The sequence below is a fragment of the Bufo bufo genome, chromosome 2, assembly GCF_905171765.1.
Source record: "Bufo bufo chromosome 2, aBufBuf1.1, whole genome shotgun sequence".
NCBI lineage: Eukaryota > Metazoa > Chordata > Amphibia > Anura > Bufonidae > Bufo > Bufo bufo.
The window spans coordinates 492,057,985-492,085,487 of NC_053390.1; the positions used below are offsets into that span (position 1 = coordinate 492,057,985).

The 27,503-nt window shown below is 43.5% G+C and overlaps 1 protein-coding gene across 2 annotated transcripts in view; it reads left to right on the top strand.

Annotated features, from left to right (window-relative positions):
* Window positions 1-27,503, top strand: part of LOC120989581 (tyrosine-protein kinase ZAP-70) — an 824,733-nt gene that overhangs the window by 743,914 nt on the left and 53,316 nt on the right. For both annotated transcript variants that reach the window (XM_040417781.1, XM_040417780.1), the window contains 2 exons: window positions 20,361-20,501; window positions 21,179-21,291. In XM_040417781.1, coding sequence (XP_040273715.1) covers window positions 20,361-20,501; window positions 21,179-21,291 — 254 coding nt within the window. The remainder of the gene's footprint in view (window positions 1-20,360; window positions 20,502-21,178; window positions 21,292-27,503) is intronic.

Here is a 27,503-nt window from a genome sequence, read left to right on the forward strand (position 1 = left end):
TGCGGTCATATTGGTCCACGAACCCAATTCATCACATGCCCATGTTCTCTGCTGCTATGTCCAGGGCACGTTTTGAGACCATCCTGCGTTTCCTGCACTTTAGCGACAACAGCACCTCCCGTCCCAGATGCCACCCAGCTTTTGACCGGCTCCACAAAATTCGACCCCTCATAGACCACTTCAACCAGAAATTTGCAGATTTGTATACCCCTGACCAAAACATCTGCGTAGACGAGTCCCTTATACATTTTACCGGGCGCCTTGGCTTCAAACAATACATCCCAAGCAAGCGCGCCCGGTATGGGGTCAAATTGTATAAGCTCTGTGAAAGGGCCACAGGCTATACCCACAAATTTCGAATCTATGAGGGAAATGATCAGACCCTGGAGCCGGTCGGTTGCCCTGACTACCTGGGGAGCAGTGGGAAGACAGTCTGGGACTTGGTGTCACCCTTATTTGGCAAGGGGTACCATCTTTATGTGGACAATTTTTACACAAGTGTGCCCCTCTTCAGGCATTTGTTCCTAGAACAGATTGGCTGCTGTGGCACCGTGCGACCTAGTCGCCGGGGCTTCCCCCAACGGCTCGTTACCACCCGTCTTGCAAGGGGGGAGAGGGCTGCCTTGTGTAACCAAGAACTGCTCGTGGTGAAATGGAGAGACAAGCGTGACGTTTACATGCTCTCCTCCATTCACGCAGATACGACAATACAAATTGAACGGGCAACCCGTGTCATTGAAAAGCCCCTCTGTGTCCACGACTATAATGCGCTCATGGGAGGGGTGGACTTCAATGACCAGATGTTGGCTCCCTATTTAGTTTCCCGACGCACCAGACGCTGGTATAAGAAGGTGTCTGTATATTTGATACAATTGGCGATGTACAATAGTTTTGTTCTCTACAGTAAGGCTGGGAGAACGGGATCCTTCTTCAAATTTCAGGAAGAGATCATCGCGAACCTCCTGTATCCAGGAGGTTCCGTGGCCCCAACCACCAGTGTAGTGAGCCGTCTACACGAGCGACATTTCCCCAGTGTCGTTGCTGGTACCTCAACCCAACCGTCACCCCGAAAAAGATGTTGTGCCTGTAGCAGGAGTGGAATAAAGCGTGACACCCGCTATTTCTGTCCTGACTGCCCTGACCACCCTGCCCTATGCTTTGGAGAGTGTTTCCGGAAGTACCACATACAGGTACACTTAGCATAGGAATTGCATCTCACAGGACAGGCACACAGGGCTATTAGGGCCCTTTTACTCACAGCTGCTGCAAACCTCTACTTTCACCTGGGATAAAGTGCATAATGTACTTCGCCACATCTTTGGGCGATTTGCGCTTAGCACATTGTCCCATGGGGAAGGAGAGGTTTGTCCTATAAAGGTAAAAGAAAAAAAACACCGGTAAGCAAAAAAGTTAACGTTCAGTTCAGTTTAAAAAGTTAAATAAAGTTTATATGTTCCGTTCAAATTTTATTATAAAGTTAATAAATTTATTGCGTTGCGGCCTGGTTTTTTCTTTTTTGTTTTGTTTTTTTTACCTTCCAGGTGGACCAACCGATGAACCAGCTGCAGCACTGATGTGCATTCTGACAGAAGCATTGCGCTGCTGTCAGATTACACAAAAGTCAGTGTATGCGGCGCTGCAAGACGAGATTTCTCCTCTGCAGTAAAATATACGTTTGCCGAGGCATATGAGCTGAGGAGGTGGCGGTGTTCATATACTTTGGCAAACACTTTGTATATAAAAAAAAAAAAATCCCGGCAATGATTTATTCATCCACATCGATTGATGTGAATGGAGAAATCGGGTTTGCCAGGGCATACGAGCTAAGTGGGTATGGATGTTGGGCGGAGCTCCTATTCCTGGCAGACGCCTTTCCCCTCCTTTTTTTTTCCTGGCAGAGATTTTTTCATCCACATTGATCGATGCGAATGAAGAAATCTGTGCCGTTAATTTTTTCTTTCAGCCCAGAGGCTGAACGGAAAAAAAATAATCTCATTACCCGTATGCTCAATATAAGGAGAATAGCAGAAACTCCTAATGCTGGCCATACATGTAATGATTACGGAGACCCTCAAATGCAAGGGCAGTACAAACACCCCACAAATGACCCCATTTTGGAAAGAAGACACCCCAAGGTATTCACTGAGGGGCATATTGAGTCCATGAAAGATTGAAATTTTTGTCCCAAGTTAGCGGAAAGGGAGACTTTGTGAGAAAAAAAAATAATAATAATTTCCGCTAACTTGTGGCAAAAAAAAATAAATTCTATGAACTCGCCATGCCCCTCATTGAATACCTTGGGGTGTCTTCTTTCCAAAATGGGGTCACATGTGGGGTATTTATACTGCCCTGGCATTTTAGGGGCCCTAAAGCGTGAGAAGTCTGGGATCCAAATGTCTAAAAATGCCCTCCTAAAAGGAATGTGGGCCCCTTTGCGCATCTAGGCTGCAAAAAAGTGTCACACATGTGGTATTGCCGTACTCAGGAGAAGTTGGGGAATGTGTTTTGGGGTGTAATTTTACATATACCCATGCTGGGTGAGATAAATATCTTGGTCAAATGCCAACTTTTTAAAAAAAAAATGGGAAAAGTTGTCTTTTGCCAAGATATTTCTCTCACCCAGCATGGGTATATGTAAAATGACACCCCAAAACACATTGCCCAACTTCTCCTGAGTACGGCAATACCACATGTGTGACACTTTATTTGCACCGGCCATTTTTTACAGATTTTGATTCCAGACTTCTTCTCACGCATTCGGGCCCCTAAAATGCCAGGGCAGTATAACTACCCCACAAGTGACCCCATTTTGGAAAGAAGACACCCCAAGGTATTCCGTGAGGGGCATGGCGAGTTCCTAGAATTTTCTATTTTTTGTCACAAGTTAGCGTAATATGATGATTTTTTCTTATTTTTATTTTTTCTTACAAAGTCTCATATTCCACTAACTTGTGACAAAAAATAAAAACTTCCATGAACTCACTATACCCATCATGAAATACCTTGGGGTGTCCTCTTTCCAAAATGGGGTCACTTGTTGGGTAGTGCAGCTTATCCAGGATGGCACATTAATGCGAGCTGTGGCAAGAAGGTTTGCTGTGTCTGGCCAGAGCATGGAGGCGCTACCAGGAGACAGGCCAGTACATCAGGAGATGTGGAGGAGGCCGTAGGAGGGCAACAACCCAGCAGCAGGACCGCTACCTCCGCCTTTGTGCAAGGAGGAACAGGAGGAGCACTGCCAGAGCCCTGCAAAATGACCTCCAGCAGGCCACAAATGTGCATGTGTCTGCTCAAACGGTCAGAAACAGACTCCATGAGGGTGATATGAGGGCCCGACGTCCACAGATGGGGGTTGTGCTACAGCCCAACACCGTGCAGGACGTTTGGCATTTGCCAGAGAACACCAAGATTGGCAAATTCGCCACTGGTGCCCTGTGCTCTTCACAGATGAAAGCAGGTTCACACTGAGTACATGTGACAGATGTGACAGAGTCTGGAGACGCTGTGAAGAACGTTCTGCTGCCTGCAACATCCTTTAGCATGAGCGGTTTGGCATTGGGTCAGTAATGGTGTGGGGTGGCATTTCTTTGGAGGGCCGCACAGCCCTCCATGTGCTCGCCAGAGGTAGCCTGACTGCCATTAGGTACCGAGATGAGATCCCCAGACCCCTTGTGAGACCATATGCTTGTGCGGTTGGCCCTGGGTTCCTCCTAATCCAAGACAATGCTAGACCTCATGTGATTGGAGTGTGTCAGCAGTTCCTGCAAGACGAAGGCATTGATGCTATGGACTGGCCCGCCCGTTCCCCAGACCTGAATCCAATTGAGCACATCTGGGACATCATGTCTTGCTCTATCCACCAATGTCACATTGCACCACAGACTGTCCAGGAGTTGGCAGATGCTTTAGTCCAGGTCTGGGAGGAGATCCCTCAGGAGACCGTCCGCCACCTCATCAGGAGCATGCACAGGCGTTGTAGGGAGGTCATACAGGCACGTGGAGGCCACACACACTACTGAGCCTCATTTTGACTTCTTTTAAGGACATTACATCAAAGTTGGATCAGCCTGTAGTGTGTTTTTCCACTTTAATTTTGAGTGTGACTCCAAATCCAGACCTCCATGGGTTGAAAAATTTGATTTCCTTTTTTTTATTTTTGTGTGATTTTGTTGTCAGCACATTCAACTATGTAAAGAACAAAGTATTTCAGAAGAATATTTAATTAACTCAGATCTAGGATGTGTTATTTTTGTGTTCCCTTTATTTTTTTGAGCAGTGTAGTTTATTAGTTAGTGATATTTCAGTACAGTATAATTTTATTTGGTTTGTTAATTAGTGATAGTTCTATAGAGTTTAATATTATTTATTTGTTAAGTTAATGGTTTTAATGTAGATTAAAGAGTTATTGTCCAGTGTTCTTTTTTGTATTACTATAGTGTATGTTGTCGCCTCGTCGTTGGCCCTTTTAATGTTTATGTACATGTTAAGGATACATAATCATATTGCTATGTGCACATATTTACCCTCCTGGCGGGGGCTGGTGATCGCCTCCACTTTCTCCGAGTCCTGAGATGGGGCAGTGCTGGAGGGTCCAGCACTTTCCACCTCCACCTCCTTCACTTCTCCCACATCTGGTGGGGGTGGCTCAATAGGCTAGGAGGGTCCGGCCTCCTCCTCCTCTTCCATCTCAACCTCCACAACCTCCCCGGCCTCCGTCGATCGCCTTCTCTGAATGGAGGGAATAGGAACTTTTGTGATCACAGAATATTCAGATTTTAGATAAACAACTCCGAAATCTTAACAACATTAGATATAAAGAAATTCCAATATGGATGGATCTATATATAACTGCAGTGGCTGACACATTACTCAATCAAAAATGAACAGCATGCAAAAAGACATCCCCACCACAGTGTCTTGATGAAATAATAGGGCGAGAGGAGACCCATGTGATGGGATTATCTCCTGAGTGTATCATAGGGTGATCTACTTCTCTACACCCGAGTCGGCTACTTTTTAATCCCATCACTAACACAATAGTACAAAGGGACAAATAAACTAACACATTCATTGGGAGTCTCAGAGCAGAGTTAACCCTTATTACGTTTATGGATTCACACCATGCAACTTTAATGGAGAATAAGAAAGATGTGGCCTATAAACTCAACCAAAAAATCATGGTTTATAGTTCCTTCTAACCCAAATAGGTCAGAGTCGGGGTCTCCATAGTCCTGGGTCAATAGCCCATAGGAAGGAGGCTAGCCCTCAGGCTTCTACTGCAGACACAGTGATGGTTCAGTCAGTCACTTGTCTGGCACAAAGCCAACACATCACATCACCCAAAGAACACCATTGTTCAGCAGCCGGGACTGGGAAACTGGTCAGAGTTGAGGGAAAATGGATGGTGCTAAATACAGGGATATTCTAGAGCAAAACCTGTCCCACTCTGTGCGTGATTTGAGAGATAGAGAGAGAGAGAGAGAGAGAGAGAGATGGATGGTGATGGATCATGTGATGGACCATGTGATGAACGCAGTGACGTCATCAAAGGTCCTATTGCTCACAGATGAAGACAGAAGAGATTAAGGTGAGTTAAAAAATGTTTTTTTATTTTTTTTAACCCCTCAAGCCCTATTGTACTATGCATTCTGTATTCAGAATGCAATTATTTTCCCTTATAACCATGTTATAAGGGGAAATAATACAATATACACTACAACTAACCCAAACCTGAACTTCTGTAAAGAAGTTTGGGTCTGGGTACACAGTCGGTTTTTTATCACGCGCGTGCAAAACACATTGCACCCGCGCGATAAAAACTGAACATCGGAACGCAATAGCAGTCAAAACTGACTGCAATTGCGTTCCTACTCGCGGGGGTTTGCTGCAATGCACCGGGACGCATCCGGACCTAATCCGGACACGCCCGTGTGAAAGAGGCCTAAGGAAACTGATACCAGCTTGAAAAATAGAGCATATGTGACCCACGCCGGTATTTCGAGCGCATTACGAGAATAATACATTGTCGATTTTTGCAATCGAGAATATAATCTTGAATTCGCAAATATATGCTGAATATTCTACAAAATAGTCGCAAAATCAATACCAGCTTGTCATTACAGCCCTATCAGTGTTCTTGTATCTTGTGAACAAACTGGAATTTGCAACATAGTTGGAGACATTTTGCTCTTTTTTTCTTGGACATGTTGCCTTTCACTACAATTCAGTTTCTTTTTCAGCAATAAGTAATTTATATGTCAGACCAGAGCGCTGCTCACAACAGCATCAGAATGATAGAAATGTGGGACAACTGCTTTGTTGGCGAGACATAGTTTTATGTACCGGCAAATCCCTTTTTAGAAACCTGCCTCCCTTATAAGTGCACAGCTTCAGTTCTCATCTGTATGCGCCACAAAGATTAAAATGTGACATATTTCTAATACAGTAACAGGGTTACCCATCTAAAAATATTTTTTCTCCAATTTCCTGTTAAAATTTTATTAACAATGGGGCCTGAACCATTTTCAGTTTATTATCTGAAAGGCCCCAGGTGCTCCTTTATGTTTGGGCCCTGCCGTGTGTCAAGACATAAGATTAGGGCCACAATGGGGATAATTCTGAAGACAGGAGAAATGGCGTGATATATTTTGGAGTGTACTCCTTCATTTTCTAGTGCTTTGTAGAAAAAAAAACTGTCTTTAAATTGACACTTTTATGTAAAAAAATGAAAAATATATATTTTTCGCCTGCTTAGCATTAATTTCTACAAAAAACTAGGGGGTCTAGAAGGTCACTACACCCCTAGATGAATATATTAGGGGGTCTAGTTTTTAAAATGGGGTCATTTATGGGGGTTTTCTATTATTTTGGCAGCTCAACGCCATTACAAGTGTGCAATGGGGCCTAAAATATTTTGAAGTAAATTTTGTGTTCTGAAAGCCACTGGGTGCTTCTTTATCTCTGGGTCCTGCAGTTTGTCAAGACATAAGATTAGGGCGAAATGGGGTGATACATTTCGGGGTGTACTTCTTCATTTTCATGTGCTCTGTAAAGAAAGAAATACTGTTTTTAAATTTACACTTTTGTGTAAAAAATAATATTTTTTTTTCACTTTTTTAGCATTCATTTCTTTAAAAAACTATGGGGTCAGAAAAGTCATTACACTCATAGATGAATACGTTAAGGGGTCTAGTTTTCAAAATGGGATCACTTTGGGGGGGGGGGGGTGGATATACACTGCTCAAAAAAAATAAAGGGAACACTTAAACAACACAATGTAACTCCAAGTCAATCACACTTCTGTGAAATCAAACTGTCCACTTATACAGTGTTCATTTTAGGACATGGTCAGATATTATAGTCAAGTATCAAAATAATGCCAATGTGACACCTGACCCTGACACCTGACCCTGACACCTGACCCTGACTCTCACATCTGACTCTCATATCTGAGTTTGACTTATGCTCTTCATAGGTCAGGGTCAAAGTGAGAATGAGTTGAACAAAAATCCCAAGCTTATACAAGGCAACCTGGTAGCTCAGTGGTAATGCTGTTGCCTCATGTCCAGACTTTTTGAGTTCAAAGCCCCTTTCAGCCTCCAAAAAATGTTTACATTTTATTATGCCCTAGGTAAGAGGCAAATTTAAATGATGTGTGATGCTAATATCTCACTTCCTTCACTTGTCAGTATCGCAAAACATTTTAGCTTTACTGTGGTTTTGTATGCTACATCACATAGATGAACAAAAATCACAAGCTCATCCAAGGCCAGCTAGTAGCTCAGTGGTAATGCTGTTGCCCCATGTCCAGGCTTAACCCTAAAAAATGTTTATATTTTATTATGCCCTAGATAAGAGGCAAATTTAAATGATGTGTGACGCTGATGTGTGACGCTGATATCTCACGTCCTTCACTTGTCAGTGTCACAAGGGATCTTAGGTTTACTGTGTTTTTTGCTATACTACATCTCATAGATAAAAAAAAAAAAAATCATCACCTTTGGTGTCTAAAGCTATAGCTCAGTGGTAAGACACTTGCATGTAGTGTTCATGGGTTCAAAACCCCTTCCAGGCTTTTAATAAAATTAATATTTTATATTTTATTGAGCTCTAGATCAGAGACAAATTCAAATGGTGTGTGATGTAAGTAGTCCTTTTTTATTTTATTAAGAGTACATGGGCAGCACTATAGTAAAGGGGCCCTATATACAGAGCTGTATCCTGGATTTTACATATCTACTGTATATATGTGTATTATACACACAGTGTGCTATAGCTTCACCACACTGAGATCTGCTCAGAAAGCTGAAATACATATTACTGGCTTATCCACAGACACAATATATGATCATACAGATCGCAGTACTATGTGATAGCTTCTAAGTATAGTAATGTTATAGCTTGGAGGTTACATTAATGGCTTTGCATGTTGAAGTCCCCAGAAAGACATATGTTTTTTTCTTTAATAGCATATACTATAATAAATAATATGTCATTATTATTAACCCATAGGATACCAGCGCTGTACATGTATGTCGCTGGAAACACGGTCACAAATCCCAGCGCCATACAGGTACAGCGCTCTGATCGGGCGGCCACAGGAGCTACTCCCGCCCGATCAGCTGCAGGGGTCCGGCAGGCACTAATAGTTGGACCCCTGCTGTATGCACCGGCATCAGTGAAAACACTGATGCCTGCTCATTAACCCTTGCACTGCCACGGTCAGCGCTGACGGCTGCATGTGTGGTATCCCCGTGGTGCTGTGTCGTCAGCCTGCTGTCTAGCCCTGTCAGTCAATGGGGGGAGGGGTGTGGGTGCAGAGCACAGGGGGTGTTAGAGCATTGCTCAGAATATTCAGCCCCGCCTCTGAGTGCTCGAATTGTTTATTTGCATATGAATCTCTGCATATCTCTGCAGCTATTTATCATACATAATCAGCATAATGAGCCCTACCAGGCAGTATGTATGGTCTAATAGGGTTGATTCTGGTGACAGAACCTCTTATGGACACCTGTGTATTTTCGATCACCGCTGTGCGGCGGGCAGTGTTAGGAACGGTGTGCCTGCTGAAATCATTCAGAAGGCACCATGTGACAATGCCGAGGGGGGGTCCTGTGACCCCCCCCCCCCTTCCCCATACCGGCGATCGCTGCTAACCGCAGGTCAATTCAGACCTGCGGTTTGCAGCACCCTCCGTAGATCCTGTGAGGTGGCGGTGACGGAGGATGAGGGTGAGGATCATCTGTGATTGGTTGAAAGAACTGACCTGGAGATAACTTCTTGTAGCTCCACTCTCCCCGCCCACAGACTTCTGTGTGAGTAAGGAGAGAGGAGCCCTGTGTCGGTCCATTTGCATCCCACAAGATCCGACGCCATCCGTGGCCCCTGAGACCCCATAAAGTGCTATATGGCATATAAACATTTAGGGGGAGCTTTAGGTTAGGCAGGGGTAGTGGAAAAAAAACACGTTATTTTTTGTGTGCAGCACCCGGATCTGAGGGTGTCTAGGGTCCACAGCAACTTGTGCGACCCCCGTCCCCCCAGGGGTGCTGCAGCTTGCCCCCCCAACATATTTTGGGGCGCAAGCGCATTTTTTTTCTTTTTGTAGGTGCGCTGACTGTGGCCGGCACTCTTAGCTGTAGCGCATCGCCCACCTCACCGCTGATCAGCTTGGTACCGCTGATCAGCGAGTTTTTGGGCTGTGAGCAATTTTTCGGGGATTCTGTTAGGTTAGGGTGGGTTAGGGTAGGGTATACATAAAAACACAACGCTTCCCCCACACACACACACTAAATAAAGCTTTACACACACACGCACTCCCCTTTAGCATTCTAAGATGGCCCGTCGGATGTTCTCGGCCGAGGAGGCATACGCCCAGCTGCTCTCCGAGAGCCCCAGTGAGGACGAGGATGACCCCACTTTCCTGTTGTCATCCTTGTTCGCCTCATCATCTAGTGATGATGATGAGCCCCAAGGAGGCGGAGACGGGAGCCCCCCATGCCAGGAACCCTGTGGCCCACACTAGTATGAGCAGCCCTGGGGCTCGTACTAGTTTTCCGGCCCACCAGGCAAGTTCACCTGAGCCCTCTACCGGTGAACTTGGCTGGAGTACCCCAGAGGATTTTGAGCCCTTGATTCCTGACTTTGTTGGCCAACCAGGAATCCAGATTCGCACAGTGGGCTTCACTGAATATGACATTTTTTGGTTTTTTTCAGTGAACAATTTGTGAATCTGATGGTGGAGCAAACGAACTTGTTCGCCCAACAGTTTATAGCCCAATTTCTCCCAAAAGAGAAATACCTCATATGTGGATGTAGAGTGATCTGCGGGTGAACTACACGGCTCAGAAGAGAAAGAGCGCTATTGGGATTTTGGACAACCAAAATCCCAATGGCGCTCCTTCTCTTCTGAGCCATGTAGTTCGCCCGCAGAGCACTTTATGTCCACATATGTGGTATGTCCTTACATGGGAGAAATTGGGCTACGAATTTTGAGGCGCTTTTTCTCCTATTACCCCTTGTAAAAATGAAATAAAAGGGGCTACAAGAACATGTTAGTGTAATAAAAGGAGATTTTGAATCTTCTCCTCCACTTTGCAGATATTCCTGTGAAGACTGTGGAGAAATAAATTAAAATGGGGGAAGGGGATTATAAATTTAGTACCCCATGGAAGTGTGGCACTCCCTGAAGCAACCGTCAATACAGAGGCCCGGATGATCGGGGCAAGTGTCTGAGTGGTAGTGTCCTTCTGTTACCCCCTCCTGTTACACACGCTGCACTTTTCTTTGGGTCTGTCCCTTCTTTCCAGTATGGGGGACCACACCTGGAAAGTGTTGGCCAGGGACGATCCTGGCGCCTCCAGTTCCTGAGGTACTCCGGCCTGCTCTTTCCCGGTCAGAAAAGATCAGGTCCTTGAGGACTGCCTCCTAGAACTGCAGGAATTTCTCTGTGTTGCCAGCGCTCCGGGATAGTACAAAAGAGTTGTACAAGGCAACCTGAACCAAGTAGACCGCAACTTCTTTGTACCATGCTCGTGTTTTGCGCATGGCGTTTAGGGTTGCCACCTTTTCTTCAAGCCAAACCCGAACAGAAGGGAGGGAGGGCCCCCTTCCAGGCCCCACCCATGTCCCGCCTCCAGCCACACCCATGTCCCGCTTCCACCCCTGGTCGCTGTCGCACCACGATCGTTACGCCCCTGATCCCGTCACTACAGAAATACAGCGCCTCATACCTCTTACATCCAGTGACATTTCCTTTGATGTAGATGTTCTCTTTCCTCATCTTCTCCTTTCAGACCTTCAGACCAGACTACCATTTTGTCGCCATTTTTCGTCTCTGCAGTTTGACAACAACAACAAAAAAATCTTAGTTTACTACTTTTCCGTCATCCTCCCATCTTCTGGACAAATCATCCTACTACCCCCAATAGTGTGCCGCTGTGCTCCCCAATACTATACTGCAGAAACAGATAAATCCCCTGATAATACTAGTACAATGCAGAGGCCCCCATATAAAATACCCCTTCTTTGTGGCCTCAGTAGAAGCCCCCAAATAATGTGCCAGTAAGAAGTGCCCCCCATAGATGCCCCCCCATGTGTCAGTAAGAACTGCCTCTTTTCTCCCCCCCAATATGTGCCAGTATAAGGTGCCTCTTCCCCCCTTCCCTTATATGTGCCAGTATCAAGTGCCTCATTTCTCTCCCCCCCCCAATATGTGCCAGTATAAAGTGCCTCTTCCCTCCCTTCCCTTATATGTGCCAGTATCAAGTGCCTCATTTCTCCCCCCCAATATGTGCCAGTATAAGGTGCCTCTTTCCCCCCCTTCCCTTATATGTGCCAGTATCAAGTGCCTCATTTCTCTCCCCCCCAATATGTGCCAGTATAAAGTGCCTCTTCCCCCCCTTCCCTTATATGTGCCAGTATAAAGTGCCTCATTCCCCCCCAATATGTGCCAGTATAAGGTGCCTCTTTCCACCCCTTCCCCTATATGTCCCAATTTCAAGTGCCTCTTTCCCCCCCCAAATATGTGCCAGTATAAGGTGCCTCTCCCCCCCCTTCCCCCATATGTGCCAGTTTCAAGTGCCTCATTTCTCCTCCTCCCCAATATGTGCCAGTATAGGGTGTCTCTTTCCACCCCTTCCCCCATATGTGCCAATTTCAGGTGCCTCTCTTCTCTAAAAAAAACTAAACTTTTACTTACCTCCAACGATGCGATGCAGGCCTCTTCCCGGCCTGTGTACCGTGCTGTACGGCTCAGGCGGCGTGATGACGTCATTGCGCCGCCTGCACCGCCCTCTGATAGGCTGCAGGCACAAGGCCCGCAGCCTATCAGAGGAACAGGGGAGGGAGACGCCTCTCCCTCCCCCGCCGCAGCACAGCCGTCTGTATCGCTGTCCTGAGGACGGTGATACAGATGACTATGGAGATGAGCGCTTCCACAATGGAAGAACTCATCTCCCTGTGCCCAGCCACCGCCGCCATCATTCACAGCTGATCCTGTGCCCGGGTCTGAGAAAGGCTTGTACCCGGGCACAGGATTGCAAACCCGGACTGTTCGGGTAATTCCCGTAAGGGTGGCAACCCTATTCTGAGCAATGCTCTATAACACCCCCTGTGCTCTGCACCCACACCCCTCCCCCCATTGACTGACAGGGCTAGACAGCAGGCTGACGTCACAGCACCACGGGGATACCGCACATGCAGCCGTCAGCGCTGACCGCGGCAGTGTAAGGGTTAATGAGCCGGCATCAGTGTTTTCACCGAAGCCGGTGCATACAGCAGGGGTCCAACTATTAGTGCCTGCCGGACCCGTGCAGCTGATCAGAGCGCTGTACCTGTATGGCGCTGGGATTTGTGACCGTGTTTCCAGTGACATACATGTACAGCGCTGGTATCCTATGGGTTAATGACATATTATTTATTATAGTATATGCTATTAAAGAAAAAAACATATGTCTTTCTGGGGACTTCAACATGCAAAGCCATTAATGTAACCTCCAAGCTATAACATTACTATACTTAGAAGCTATCACATAGTACTGCGATCTGTATGATCATATATTGTGTCTGTGGATAAGCCAGTAATATGTATTTCAGCTTTCTGAGCAGATCTCAGTGTGGTGAAGCTATAGCACACTGTGTGTATAATACACATATATACAGTAGATATGTAAAATCCAGGATACAGCTCTGTATAGAGGGCCCCTTTACTATAGTGCTGCCCATGTACTCTTAATAAAATAAAAAAGGACTACTTACATCACACACCATTTGAATTTGTCTCTGATCTAGAGCTCAATAAAATATAAATTAAAAGCCTGGAAGGGGTTTTGAACCCATGAACACTACATGCTAAGCAAGTGTCTTACCACTAAGCTATAGCTTTAGACACCAAAGGTGGTGATTTTTTTTGATCTATGAGATGTAGTATAGCAAAAAACACAGTAAACCTAAGATCCCTTGTGACACTGACAAGTGAAGGACGTGAGATATCAGCGTCACACATCATTTAAATTTGCCTCTTATCTAGGGCATAATAAAATATGAACATTTTTTAAAGGCTGAAAAGGGTTTTGAACTCATAAAGCCTGGACATGGGGCAACAGCATTACCACTGAGCTACCAGCTGGCCTTGGATGAGCTAGTGATTTTTGTTCATCCATGTGATGTAGCATACAAAACCACAGTAAAACTAAAATGGTTTGTGATACTGACAAGTGAAGGAAGTGAGATATCAGCGTCACACATCATCGTCACACATCATTTAAATTTGCCTCTTACCTAGGGCATAATAAAATGTAAACATTTTTTTGAGCCTGAATGGGGCTTTGAACTCAGAAAGCCTGGACATGAGGCAACAGCATTACCACTGAACTACCAGGTTGCTTCTATAAGTTTGGGATTTTTGTTCAACTCATTCTCACTTTGACCCTTACCTATGAAGAGCATAAGTCAAACTCAGATATGAGAGTCAGATGTGAGAGTCAGGTGTCAGGTGTCAGGTGTCAGGGTCACGTGTCAGGGTCACGGGTCAGGGTCACGGGTCAGGGTCACGGGTCAGGTGTCAGTGTCAGGGTCAGGTGTCAGGGTCAGGTGTTACATTGGCATTATTTTGATACTTGACTATTATATCTGACCATGTCCTAAAATGAACACTGTACACTTAGGAAGCAACACTGAGTGACAATCAATTTCACATGCTGTTGTGAAAATGGGATAGACAACAGGTGGAAATTATAGGCAATTAGCAAGACACCCCCAATAAAGGAGTGGTTCTGCAGGTGGTGACCACAGACCACTTCTCAGTTTCTATGCTTCCTGGCTGATGTTTTGGTCACTTTTGAATGCTGGCGGTGCTTTCACTCTAGTGGTAGCATGAGACGGAGTCTACAACCCACACAAGGGGCTCAGGTAGTGCAGCTTATCCAGGATGGCACATCAATGCGAGCTGTGGCAAGAAGGTTTGCTGTGTCTGTCAGCGTAGTGTCCAGAACATGGAGGCGCTACCAGGAGACAGGCCAGTACATCAAGAGACGTGGAGGAGGCCGTAGGAGGGCAACAACCCAGCAGCAGGACCGCTACCTCCGCCTTTGTGCAAGGAGGAACAGGAGGAGCACTGCCAGAGCCCTGCAAAATGACCTCCAGCAGGCCACAAATGTGCATGTGTCTGCTCAAACGGTCAGAAACAGACTCCATGAGGGTGATATGAGGGCCCGACGTCCACAGATGGGGGTTGTGCTTACAGCCCAACACCGTGCAGGACGTTTGGCATTTGCCAGAGAACACCAAGATTGGCAAATTCGCCACTGGTGCCCTGTGCTCTTCACAGATGAAAGCAGGTTCACTCTGAGCACATGTGACAGACGTGACAGAGTCTGGAGATGCCGTGGAGAACGTTCTGCTGCCTGCAACATTCTCCAGCATGACCGGTTTGGCATTGGGTCAGTAATGGTGTGGGGTGGCATTTCTTTGGAGGGCAGCACAGCCCTCCAAGTGCTCGCCAGAGGTAGCCTGACTGCCATTAGGTACCGAGATGAGATCCTCAGACCCCTTGTGAGACCATATGCTGGTGCGGTTGGCCCTGGGTTCCTCCTAATGCAAAACAATGCTAGACCTCATGTGGCTGGAGTGTGTCAGCAGTTCCTGCAAGACGAAGGCATTGATGCTATGGACTGGCCCGCCCGTTCCCCAGACCTGAATCCAATTGAGCACATCTGGGACATCATGTCTCGCTCTATCCACCAACATCACGTTGCACCACAGACTGTCCAGGAGTGGCAGATGCTTTAGTCCAGGTCTGGGAGGAGATCCCTCAGGAGACCGTCCGCCACCTTATCAGGAGCATGCACAGGCGTTGTAGGGAGGTCATACAGGCACGTGGAGGCCACACACACTACTGAGCCTCATTTTGACTTGTTTTAAGGACATTACATCAAAGTTGGATCAGCCTGTAGTGTGTTTTTCCACTTTAATTTTGAGTGTGAGTCCAAATCCAGACCTCCATGGGTTGAAAAATTTGATTTCCATTTTTAAATTTTTGTGTGATTTTGTCGTCAGCACATTCAACTATGTAAAGAACAAAGTATTTCAGAAGAATATTTAATTAATTCAGATCTAGGATGTGTTATTTTTGTGTTCCCTTTATTTTTTTGAGCAGTGTATTATTCTGACACTTATAAGCCTCTAAATTTTGCAGCCAAAGTGCAGCCAAAATGAAGTGAAGATATGGAAATATATTTTTGATAAAAATATTGAATAGTATTTATGTATGTATGTGAAATATTGCAGTTGAAAATAGGAAAATATGACAGTTTTTACAAATTTTCATAGATTTTTAATTTTTTTTATAAAGATACGCATATTGTAAAATTTTGCCACCTAAGTAAAGTACAATATCTGATGAGAAAATAATGTCGGAATTACTTTTATGTGCAAAACCTTTACAAAGTTAATCTCTGCTAAAGTGACACTTGCCAGATTTCCAAAATCTGGCTTGGTCATTAAGGCCCAAACAGGCTTGGTCACTAAGGGGTTAGAAGTGGTATAGTAGTGCAGTTTTTACAGTAAGATGATTTTGCTGTAAGTACACGGTAATTGAATTAATATAACACTTTCACAAAAATGGATGTAGTATGCTGTTTTTTGCTTTCACTGACAACAGGATTTTAAGTAAAACGATTTTGTTATAACTACAAAGGTACAAAACTGTAATACATGTTCACTAAAATGGGTATAGTTATGCTTTTTTTTGCAAAAAAACATGCTTACTAACGAGTATTGTAATGCAATTTTTAGGTACTTTCACACTAGCGTTAGAGGAATCCAGCAGGCAGTTCCATTGCCGGAACTGCCTGCAGTATTTTCTCCGGCCAAATACTGTAAAAATTACTGAACTGAATACATCCTGATGCATACTGAACGGATTGCTTTCCATTCAAAATGCATTGGGATAAAACTGATGTGGTTTTTTTCGGTATTGAGCACCGAGGATGGAACTCAATACCGGTAAACTTTAACCCTAGTGTGAAAGTACCCTTACAGTAAAATGATTTTGCTGTAACTACCTTGAAGTAATACATCATGTTCACTGAAACAGCTCTACTAATGCAGTTTTTGCAGTAAAATGCGTTTACTAACATGAGTTTAGTAATGCAGATTTTGCAGTAAAATGCTTTTATTGTAGCCACAGAGTATCTTGATAATACTGCACACCTGAGTCCATAAAGTTTTAAAAATATATATTTATTTCATTATTTGGTGAAATTTGTACCTTATCGTGTTTATAATGAGATGATTATTGTATTTGTATTTAAAGGGGTATTCCAGCACAAGAAAAAAAATCTAATCTATCCCAGAGGCTGCCCATGTTATAAAAAAAAGATATCAGAATTCATATCCACCTTAATAATACCCTGCCACTGGAATAACTATAGGAGTCACAGCGGTTGCAGTTGCGACCGGGCCCCTAAGCCAGGGGGGCCCAGAGGGCTGTACAGTACTTAGCCCTCCTCTTGCTTGCTCTTCTCAGGTCTCATGCTGCTGTGTCCTGGCTGCCTGCAGCGTCAGGACGTACAGAGCGCATTCTGACCTGACACTGCAGGAGGTCATATGACCGCAGCGCAGGCTGTGAGAAGAGAAGACAGCCAGGACAGGGAGAGTGGCAGCAGGAAAGGTAAGTTACTTTATTATTTTACAGTCTGATCGGAGGTCTGATATGGAGGTCTAATTGGGGGTCTGGAGAGGTCTAATGGGGGTCTGGAGTTGTCTATGGGGGGTCTGGAGGTCTGATTGGGGGGGTCTGGGGGTCTGACTGGGGGTCTGAAATGGTCTAATGGGGGGTCTGGAGGTCTGACTGGGGGGTCTGGAGGTCTGACAGGGGGTTTGGAGAGGTCTTATGGGGGTCTAGAGGTCTGACTGGGGGCCTGAAGAGGTCTAATGGGGATCTGGAGGTCTAATGGGGGTCTGGAGGTCTAATGGGGGTCAGATATGGGAGTCTGGAGGTCTAATGGGGTCTGGAGGTTTGATATGGGGGTCTAGTCTGAGGTCTGATATGTGGGTTTGGGGGTCTGACATGGGGGTCTGGAGGTCTAATGGCGGTCTTATCCGAAGTCTGATATTGGGTCGGGGTCTTACATGGAGGTTTAATGGGGGTCTGATCTGAGGTTTAAAACTGGGGTCTTATATGGGGTCTGACATAGAGGTCTAAATGGGATTTGGTCTGAGATGGGGGATCTCATTTAGGGTTTTATATGGGGGTCTGATCTGAAAGGAAGGGGGGATTTTTTGTACTAGCGCACAATATAAAGGGGTGTTTTTGTACTGACCGACTATCTGTGTGGTACCAGTATTTTCAGGGGGACTGTTTCTGCAGGAAAGCATTGGGGACACACAGTGGACACAGTATTGGGGGTGGCAGGATAGGGTGTTGAGAAGGTGAGAGGATGATGGAAAAGTAGGAAAATAAGATGTCTGCTAAACTCTGCAGAAGATGAGGCACGGCTGAAAGAAGTTACCATGGCGGTCTGGTCGGACAGGAGAAGAAGAGGAAAGAGAATGTCTACATAAGAGAAGAGAAGTCACTGGATGCAAGAGCTACATACAGTCAGGTCCATAAATATTGGGACATTGACACAATTCAAATATTTTTGGGCTCTATACACCACCACAATGGATTTAAAATGAAACACACAAGATGTGCTTTAACTGCAGACTGTCAGCTTTAATTTGAGGGTATTTACATCCAAATCAGGTGAACGGTGTAGGAATTATAACAGTTTGCATATGTGCATCCCACTTGTTAGGGGACCAAAAGTAATGGGACAATTGGCTTCTCAGCTGTTCCATGGCCAGGCTTGTGTTATTCCCTCATTTTCCCAATTACAGTGAGCAGATAAAAGGTCCAGAGTTCATTTCAAGTGTGCTATTTGCATTTGGAATCTGTTGCTGTCAACTCTCAAGATGAGATCCAAAGAGCTGTCACTATCAGTGAAGCAAGCCATCATTAGGCTGAAAAAACAAAACAAACCCATCAGAGAGATAGCAAAAACATTAGGAGTGGCCGAAACAACTGTTTGGAACATTCTTAAAAAGAAGGAATGCAACGGTGAGCTCAGCAATACCAAAAGACCCGGAAGACCACGGAAAACAACTGTGGTGGATGACCGAAAAATTCTTTCCCTGGTGAAGAAAACACCCTTCACAACAGTCTCCAGGAGGTAGGTGTATGTGTTTCAAAGTCAACAATCAAAAGAAGACTTCACCAGAGTGAATACAGAGGGTTCACCACAAGATGTAAACCATTGGTGAGCCTCAAAAACAGGAAGGTCAGATTAGAGTTTGCCAAACGACATCTAAAAAAGCCTTCACAGTTCTGGAACAACATCCTATGGACAGATAAGACCAAGATCAACCTTTACCAGAGTGATGGGAAGAGAAGAGTATGGAGAAGGAAAGGAACTGCTCATGATCCTAAGCATACCACCTCATTATTGATGATGTGACTGCTGACAAAAGCAGCAGGATAAATTCTGAAGTGTTTCGGGCAATATTATCTGCTCATATTCAGCCAAATGCTTCAGAACTCATTGGAGGGCACTTCACAGTACAGATGGACAATGACCCAAAGCATACTGCAAAAGCAACCAAAGAGTTTTTTAAGGTAAAGAAGTGGAATGTTATGCAATGGCGAAGTCAATCACCTGACCTGAATCCGATTGAGCATGCATTTCACTTGCTGAAGACAAAACTAAAGGGAAAATGCCCCAAGAACAAGCAGGAACTGAAGAAAGTTGCAGTAGCATCACCAGGGATGAAACCCAGCGTTTGGTGATGTCTATGCGTTTAAGACTTTAGGCTGTAATTGACTGCAAAGGATTTGCAACCAAGTATTAAAAAGTGAAAGTTTGATTTATGATTAGGATTATGTCCCATTACTTTTGGTACCTTAACAAGTGGAAGGCACATATGCAAACTGTTGTAATTCCTACACCGTTCACCTGATTTGGATGGAAATACCCTCAAATTAAAGCTGACAGTCTGCAGTTAAAACACATCTTGTTACTTTCATTTCAAATCCATTGTGGTGGCGTATAGAGCCAAAAATTTTAGAATTGTGTCGATGTCCCAATATTTATGGACCTGATTGTATGTCCGCTTTTTGTTTGTATGAGCTTTGCCTTCTCTGCTCTGTTTACCTGCTCATCACTGCAAATGCTACAGAAAGCAGGTGAACAGAACAGAGAAAGCAGCTCTCATATGAGCGCTGCCCTCTGTTCAAACGGCCGATCTGATATTGATGACCTATCCTGAGGATAGGTCATTAGTAGTAAAAAGTGGACAATCCCTTTAATAGTAGGACTGAAGGGAAGGGGTTAGGTTGAGAATTTGGCATGGGAGGGTCGTTTCAATATTTGGCTCAAGCAGCAGAAAAGCTAGGTGCACCAGCGCTGAGTGAAGGGGGGGGGGGCCAAGCTGAACTCTTGCACCAAGGCCCATGAGCCTTTAGCTACGCCCCTGTCCCCTGCTATTGTACTTCTGACAGTGTCTGGTCACCACTGCACACCACTTCCTGCCACTGTCTCTACATGGCAGGAAATGGCTATGAATGCTGCTCAGCCAATCACTGACTGCAGCCATGAACTACCTCAGCCAGTGATTGGACCTTTCACACAATGAACCACATCTCCATCTTTGGATGTGTAATAAGTTGCTGGTTGCTGGATTAACTTATAATGATTCCATCAGACTTTTTTCTGGAACTTAGGTTGGTGCTTATTAAAATTTACTTTACAGGTAGTCACAGGTAGCTAATAATAGACAGTTTTTATATGCTATGTTGATCACGTTTTTAAATGTTTTTATAGGCTCGACAAGGTGGGAAATGGCCTTTGAAATGGTATGCCCCTGAATGCATAAACTTTCGCAAGTTTTCCAGCCGAAGTGATGTATGGAGCTATGGTGTCACCATGTGGGAAGCATTCAGCTATGGACAGAAACCCTACAAGGTATGTATATTCGAGAATATTTATGTTTTTACTATCAGTGTACTTGTGGATAAAAATAAATCAGCTAATGCTTACATATGTTTGAGAAGGGCTTCTTTCTACACATTTTTTTGTATTCTCCAACTCTTACCCATTTCTGGACTAAGGTCCACCTTATCCCCTCTTGTCTGTTGGGGTCCTTTTAGCCATAAGTCCTGCCCTTTTAATGATTCACCACAGTAATATCCTCTTGACGTGATACAAGAAGTGATTGCTGGAAGACTTGATGAATTCCGTGAATCATTCATTATCTGGTTCTTCCAGACTTTAACAAAAACATGGCTCCACTGGTTGCAGTACCATTACTATGAGGAGCACTTAAATGAATGTAATTACACATTGGATGGATTCCTGCTTTTTTTTTTCTAATTACCCCACCTCTTTTCTCATTTGCTACATTTCCTTTAGCCAGTCTTCACTTCTTTTGGCTTGCTATTTATCCACAGGTATTTACAGCATACCTGTTATATTGCCCATTGAAGGCATGCTCATTCCTCCTGTAGTATTATTAGATTTGGATATGCTTTGTAACTTGCTTTGTTCACCATCTGGTCTACCTGGTATGTTAACACTTGTCCTGTTCATTATTAAAGACATATTTATAAAATAACTCAAGAAAAGTCAATTTTATTTTATAGAAACTCAAAGGTACAGAAGTTCTGAGTTTTATTGAGAGAAATGAGCGTTTGTTATGTCCTACAAACTGTTCTACAGAAATGTATCAACTTATGTTGGATTGCTGGACCATCAAGTAAGAAACTGCATATATTCTGTATGATAAGTTAAATTATATTTTACATTTACTGTTGCCCAGAAACACGGAGTTGCCCAGAATTACTGAGCCCCATGTAATGTCCAGTCTTTTTCTGTTCTCTCTATTAAACAGTGACTAACCCCTTAGTGACCAGCCTGTTTTGGGCCTTACTGAACGACAGTTTTCTTCCTTTTTTCATAGTCTCTTTCCAGGAGCTATAACTTTTTTATTTTTCCCGTCTATATAGCTTTATGAGGGTTTGTTTTTTGCAGGACAAGTTGTAGTTTTTAATGGCGCCATTTTTCGGTACACATAACTTTCTAATTAACTTTTATTAACTCTTTCTGGGAGGGAGATGGGAAAAACAACTATACTGCCACTGTGTTTTTACATTATATATTTTACAGCATTCATTTTTCGGTATAAATAACATAATATCTTTATTCTCTGGGTCAGTACCATTACAGTGATACCAAATAGATATATATTTTTTTTAAGTTTTACTACTTTTTTGCAATAAAACCCCCTTTTTTTATAAGATTTTTTTTTTTTGCATTGACACTTCCCAAAACCCACAACTTTTTTCTTTTTCATTATATGGAGTTGTGTGAGGGCTTAATTTTTTGGGGGTGACTTGTATTTTTGATTGGTATAATTCTGGAGTAAATGGCGCTTGTTATTACGTTTTTTTGGTGACTAAGAATAAATTAGCAATTCAGTCTTTTTCTTTTTTTTTTTACGGCGTTCACCATAATTTACGTGATATTTATGTAGTGGGGTCATTACCAAACATATGGGGAAGATTTTTTTTTGCTATTTTTTTTTCATTGAAAATAGTATTTTCAATAGAAAAAAAGGGTAATTTTTTAATGGGATTTTTTATTGAATAAATTAGCTTTTTAAAACTTTTTTTTTAACACTTAATAGTCCCACAAAGGGGCTATAACAGACAGCTTTTTGATTGCTTTTAAAATGCAATCCACTAATGGCAATGCTATTCTGACATTGACCAGTAGGCTGCACCAGAGAGGCGCAGCCTGCTGGAAATTACTCAAGGCTGGTCTGGGAACTACAGGGTGGGCCATTTATATGGATACACCTTAATAAAATGGGAATGGTTGGTGATATTAACTTCCTGTTTGTGGCACATTAGTATATGTGAGGGGGGAAACTTTCAAGATGGGTGGTGACCATGGCGGCCATTTTGATGTCGGCCATTTTAAATCCAACTTTTGTTTTTTCAATAGGAAGAGGGTCATGTGACACATCAAACTTATTGGGAATTTCACACGAAAAACAATGGTGCTTGGTTTTAACGTAACTTTATTCTTTCATGAGTTATTTACAAGTTTCTCTTTGTTTACAGCCATTGACATGTCGCCGAGGTTAACACGTGAGGAGCGGATAGAAATTGTGTTGATGTCTGGTGAACGCAGTAACCGGGTCATTGCAGCAGATTTCAATGCAAGACACCCTAGGAGACCACCCATCTCCCATGCTACAGTTAGCAAACTGCTTGCTAAGTTTCGTGAAACTGGTTCAGTGTTGGATTTGCCAAAATGTGGACGCATGAAATCTGTCTCTAATGAAGAAACATCAGTGGCTGTCCTAGCTTCATTCAGCAAGAGCCCACAGCATAGCACTCGCCGCATGTCACTGGAGAGTGGCATTAGTCGAACATCCCTTCGGCGGATATTAGCTACTCACAAATGGCACCCTAACAAACTCCAGCTACTGCAGCATCTCAACGAGGATGACCCAGATCGGCGCACTGAATTTGCAGAATGGGCAAAACAAAAATTGGAACAGGACCCTCAGTTTACGCATAAGATTTTGTTCAGTGATGAGGCAAACTTTTATGTGAATGGTGAAGTTAACAAACAAAACCACTGCTATTGGTCTGACACTAACCCACATTGGATAGATCCCTCCAAGACTGTTGGAACAAAAAATTTATGGTATGGTGTGGTATATGGGGTACAAAGATAAGTGGGGCCATTCTTCATCAATGGAAACCTCAAGGCCACTGGATATGCGAAATTGCTACATGATGATGTGTTTCCCTCTTTATGCACTAAAGCTGGCACGTTCCCTGAGTTTTTCCAGCAAGATGGTGCACCACCACATTATGGGTGTCCGGTCCGAGCATTCCTAGATGAACGGTTTCCTGGAAAGTGGATTGGTCGTCGTGGGCCAGTTGAATGGCCCCCAAGGTCTCCCGATCTGACCCCCTTAGACTTTTATCTTTGGGGTCATCTGAAGGCAATTGTCTATGCTGTGAAGATACGAGATGTGCAGCACTTGAAACTACGGATACTGGAAGCCTGTGCTAGCATTTCTCCTGCAGTGTTGCTATCAGTGTGTGAAGAGTGGGAGAAGAGGGTTGCATTGACAATCCAACACAATGGGCAGCACATTGAACACATTTTATAAGTGGTCAGAAACTTGTAAATAACTCATGAAAGAATAAAGTTACGTTAAAACCAAGCACAACATTGTTTTTCTTGTGAAATTCCCAATAAGTTTGATGTGTCACATGACCCTCTACCTATTGAAAAAACAAAAGTTGGATTCAAAATGGCCGACTTCAAAATGGCCGCCATGGTCACCACCCATCTTGAAAAGTTTCCCCCCTCACATATACTAATGTGCCACAAACAGGAAATTAATATCACCAACCATTCCCATTTTATTAAGGTGTATCCATATAAATGGCCCACCCTGTACATCAGACCCCAGGCAGCCTTAACACAAATCGGCACCCCGCAATCGCAATTGTTGGGTGCCTATGGGAGACAGAGGGAGTCCGCTCCCTCTGTCAGCACTTTACATGCTGCGGGCGCCATTGCCCGCGGCATGCAAAGTGTTAAACAGCCCGGATTGGCACTCCTGCTGTTCCAGGCTGTTAGAGCAGGGCCGCGGTTCTCATGTGAGAACCGGGTCCCTACTTCCCGCGCCCCTTAGTGACCGCCTTAAAAAGGCATATGGGTGGTCACTAAGGGGTTAAACAACCTATATTATATAAACAGACACCAGGAGTAGATCATATTTATTGAGACAATTTGTTTATAATCCATACACTATAGGCTACTTTCACACTCGCTTTTAGTGCGGATCCTCCTTGTATCTGCACAGATGGATCCGCACCAATAATGCAAACGCTTGTATCCGTTGGTAATGGATCTGTTTGCATTATTCATTAAAAAAAAAGTCTAAGTCAAAACGGATCCGTCATGACTTACATTGAAAGTCAATGGGGGACGGATCAGTTTTCAATTGCACCATATTGTGTCAGTGAAAAACGGATCCGTCCCCATTTACTTACATTGTAAGTCACGACAGATCGGTTTGGCTCCGCATAGTCAGACGGTCACCAAAATGCTGCAAGCTGCGTTTTAGTGACCATCTAAAAAACGCAACGGAGACCGAACACAGCCAAATTGATGCATTCTGTACGGATCCTTATCCATTCAGAATGCATTGGGGCTGAACTGATCCATTTTGGGCCACTTGTGAGAGCCCTGAAACGGATCTCACAAGCGGACCCAGAAACGCCAGTGTGAAAGTACCCTTACTGGACATAGTACTGATAAATAACTGGGTACCCAATTGGTGTTAAGTCTAATTCACTTAGCTTTTTTTGGAAACTTCATTTGGAATCTTGCAACCAGTAGGCCTGATATTTAAATCTGGCAGAGAAACATTGCAGTGTATGGCCAGTTTTATCATTTCATATCTTATATTTATGTCAACACTCATAATTTGAAATATTTTGAGACTCAAGGCCACAGCACATTAGTGTATTGTCAGACGAACCAGGCGACAATCTAATCTGTATGGAGAGCTCCAGACTCTCCCCAGACAGATAATGTCAGGGGAGAGTAAGATCGCAAATATAAATTTTTCTCCCAGTTTATTTGTTTGTTGATAAGCACTTGTACCATAGGTGTCTGGCATTGGTTTTATGCTCCCTCCCTACTGAAAACACATACACGTTCTGAAAAATTGAGCATGTATGGCAGTGTTTGGCCAACAACTATTAACCACTTGACATCCGGGCCATTTCCCACTTCCTGACAGAGCCATTTCTTGTAAATCTGACGTGTCAATTTATGTGGTAATAACTTTAAAGAGGACCTTTCATCAAAAAAAGTGTGTGCAATTCTTATAATACCTTATCGGGCTGCTGCCACTGATGTCCGGACACTTTATTTTTTTTCAAAAGGACCCCCCGTTCGCCCGCTGTGTTTGTTTCGTCGCCTCATGTGAAAATGAGGCGATTTGGTTATAGTAGGCGTTGACATTTTAGTTCTGCTGGGCGTGGTTATCTTCTCCCTGGCAGCGAGCGCATCCAATCGCAGCGCCATGCTCTTAGCCAGGGAAAAAGGAGCTCAAGTTCTCGCAAGAACTTTAGCTTGTAGACATCCGGACCGACTTGAGCTCATTCTCCCTAGCTAAGAGCGGGGCGCTGCGATTGGATGTGCTCGCTGCCAGGGAGAAGATAACCAAGCCCAGCAGAACTAAAATGTCAACGCCTACTATAACCAAGTCACCTCATTTGCATATGAGGAGACAAAATAAATGGGGAGCACAGCGGGCGAACGGGGGGTCCTTTTGAAAAAAAAAGTGTCCAAACATCAGTGGCAGCAGCCCGATAAGGTAGTGTAAGAATTGCACACACTTTTTTCTGATGAAAGGTCCTCTTTAAAACGCTTTTACTTATCCAGGCCATTCTGAGATTGTTTTCTCGTCACATATTGAACTTCATGACAGTGGTAAAATAGAGTCAAAAAATAAAATTTTTAATTATAAAAAAAATACCAAATTTACCCAATATTTAGAAAAATTTCCAAATTTCAATTTCTCTACTTTCATAATAGATAGTAATACCTCCAAAAATTGTTTTTACTTTACATTCCCCATATGTCTACTTTATGTTTGGATCATTTTGTGAATCTCATTTTATTTTTTGGGGACGTTAGCAGGCTTAGAAGTTTAGAAGCAAATCTTTAAATTTTACAGAAAATTTCCAAAACCCACTTTCTAAGGACCAGTTCAGGTCTGAAGTCACTTAGTGAGGCTTACATAATAGAAACCACCCAAAAATGACCCCATTTTAGAAACTACGCCCCTCAAGGTATTCAAAACTGATTTTATAAACGTTGTTAACCTTTTAGGTGTTCCACAAGCAATAATGGAAAATGGAGATGAAATTTCTGAATTTCACTTTTTTGGCAGATTTTCAATTTTAATCATTTTTTTTCACTAACAAAGCAAGGGTTAACAGCCAAACACAAGTCAATATTAATTGCCCTGATTCTGTAGTTAACAGAAACACCCCATATGTGATTGTAAACTGCTGTATGGCCACATGGCAGGCCGCAGAAGTAAAGGAACGCCATATGGTTTTTGGAAGGCAGATTTTGCTGGACTGGTTTTTTGACACCATGTCCCATTTGAAGCCCCACTGATGTACCCCTAGAGTAGAAACTCCAAAAAAGTGACCCATTTTGGAAAATACACCCCTCAAGGTATTCAAAACTGATTTTACAAACTTTGGTAACCCTTTAGATGTTCCACAAGAGTTAATGGAATATGGAGATGAAATTTCAGAATTTCTATATTTTGGCAAATGTTCCATTTTAATAAATTTTTCCCCGTAACAAAGCAAGGGTTAATAGCCAAACAAAACTAAATATTTATTGCCCTGATTCCATAGTTTACAGAAACACCCCATATGTGGTCATAAACTGCTGTACGGGCACATGGCAGGGCACAGAAGGAAAAGAGCGCCATGTGGTTTTTGGAAGGCAGATTTTGCTGGACTGTTTTTTTGACACCATGTCACATTTGAAGACTCCCTGATGCACTCCTAGAGTAGAAACTCCAAAAAAGTGACCCCATTTTGGTGGCAGTTGTTGGTACTATTTTAGGGTACATATAATTTTTGCTTGCTCTATATTACAATTTTTGTGAGGCAAGGTAACAAAGAATAGCTGTTTTGGCACTGTTTTTATTGTTTGTTATTTACAATAAAAATTTGATTGTGCTATTTTTATATAGCAGGTTATTACATAATAAAGCATTTTTGAAAAAAATATTTTTAGTGTCTCCACATTCTGAAAGACATAGTTTTTTTTTTTATGGGGGGGGGCGATTGTCTTATGTAGGGGCTCATTTTTTTCAGTACGAGACGGTTTGATTGGTAC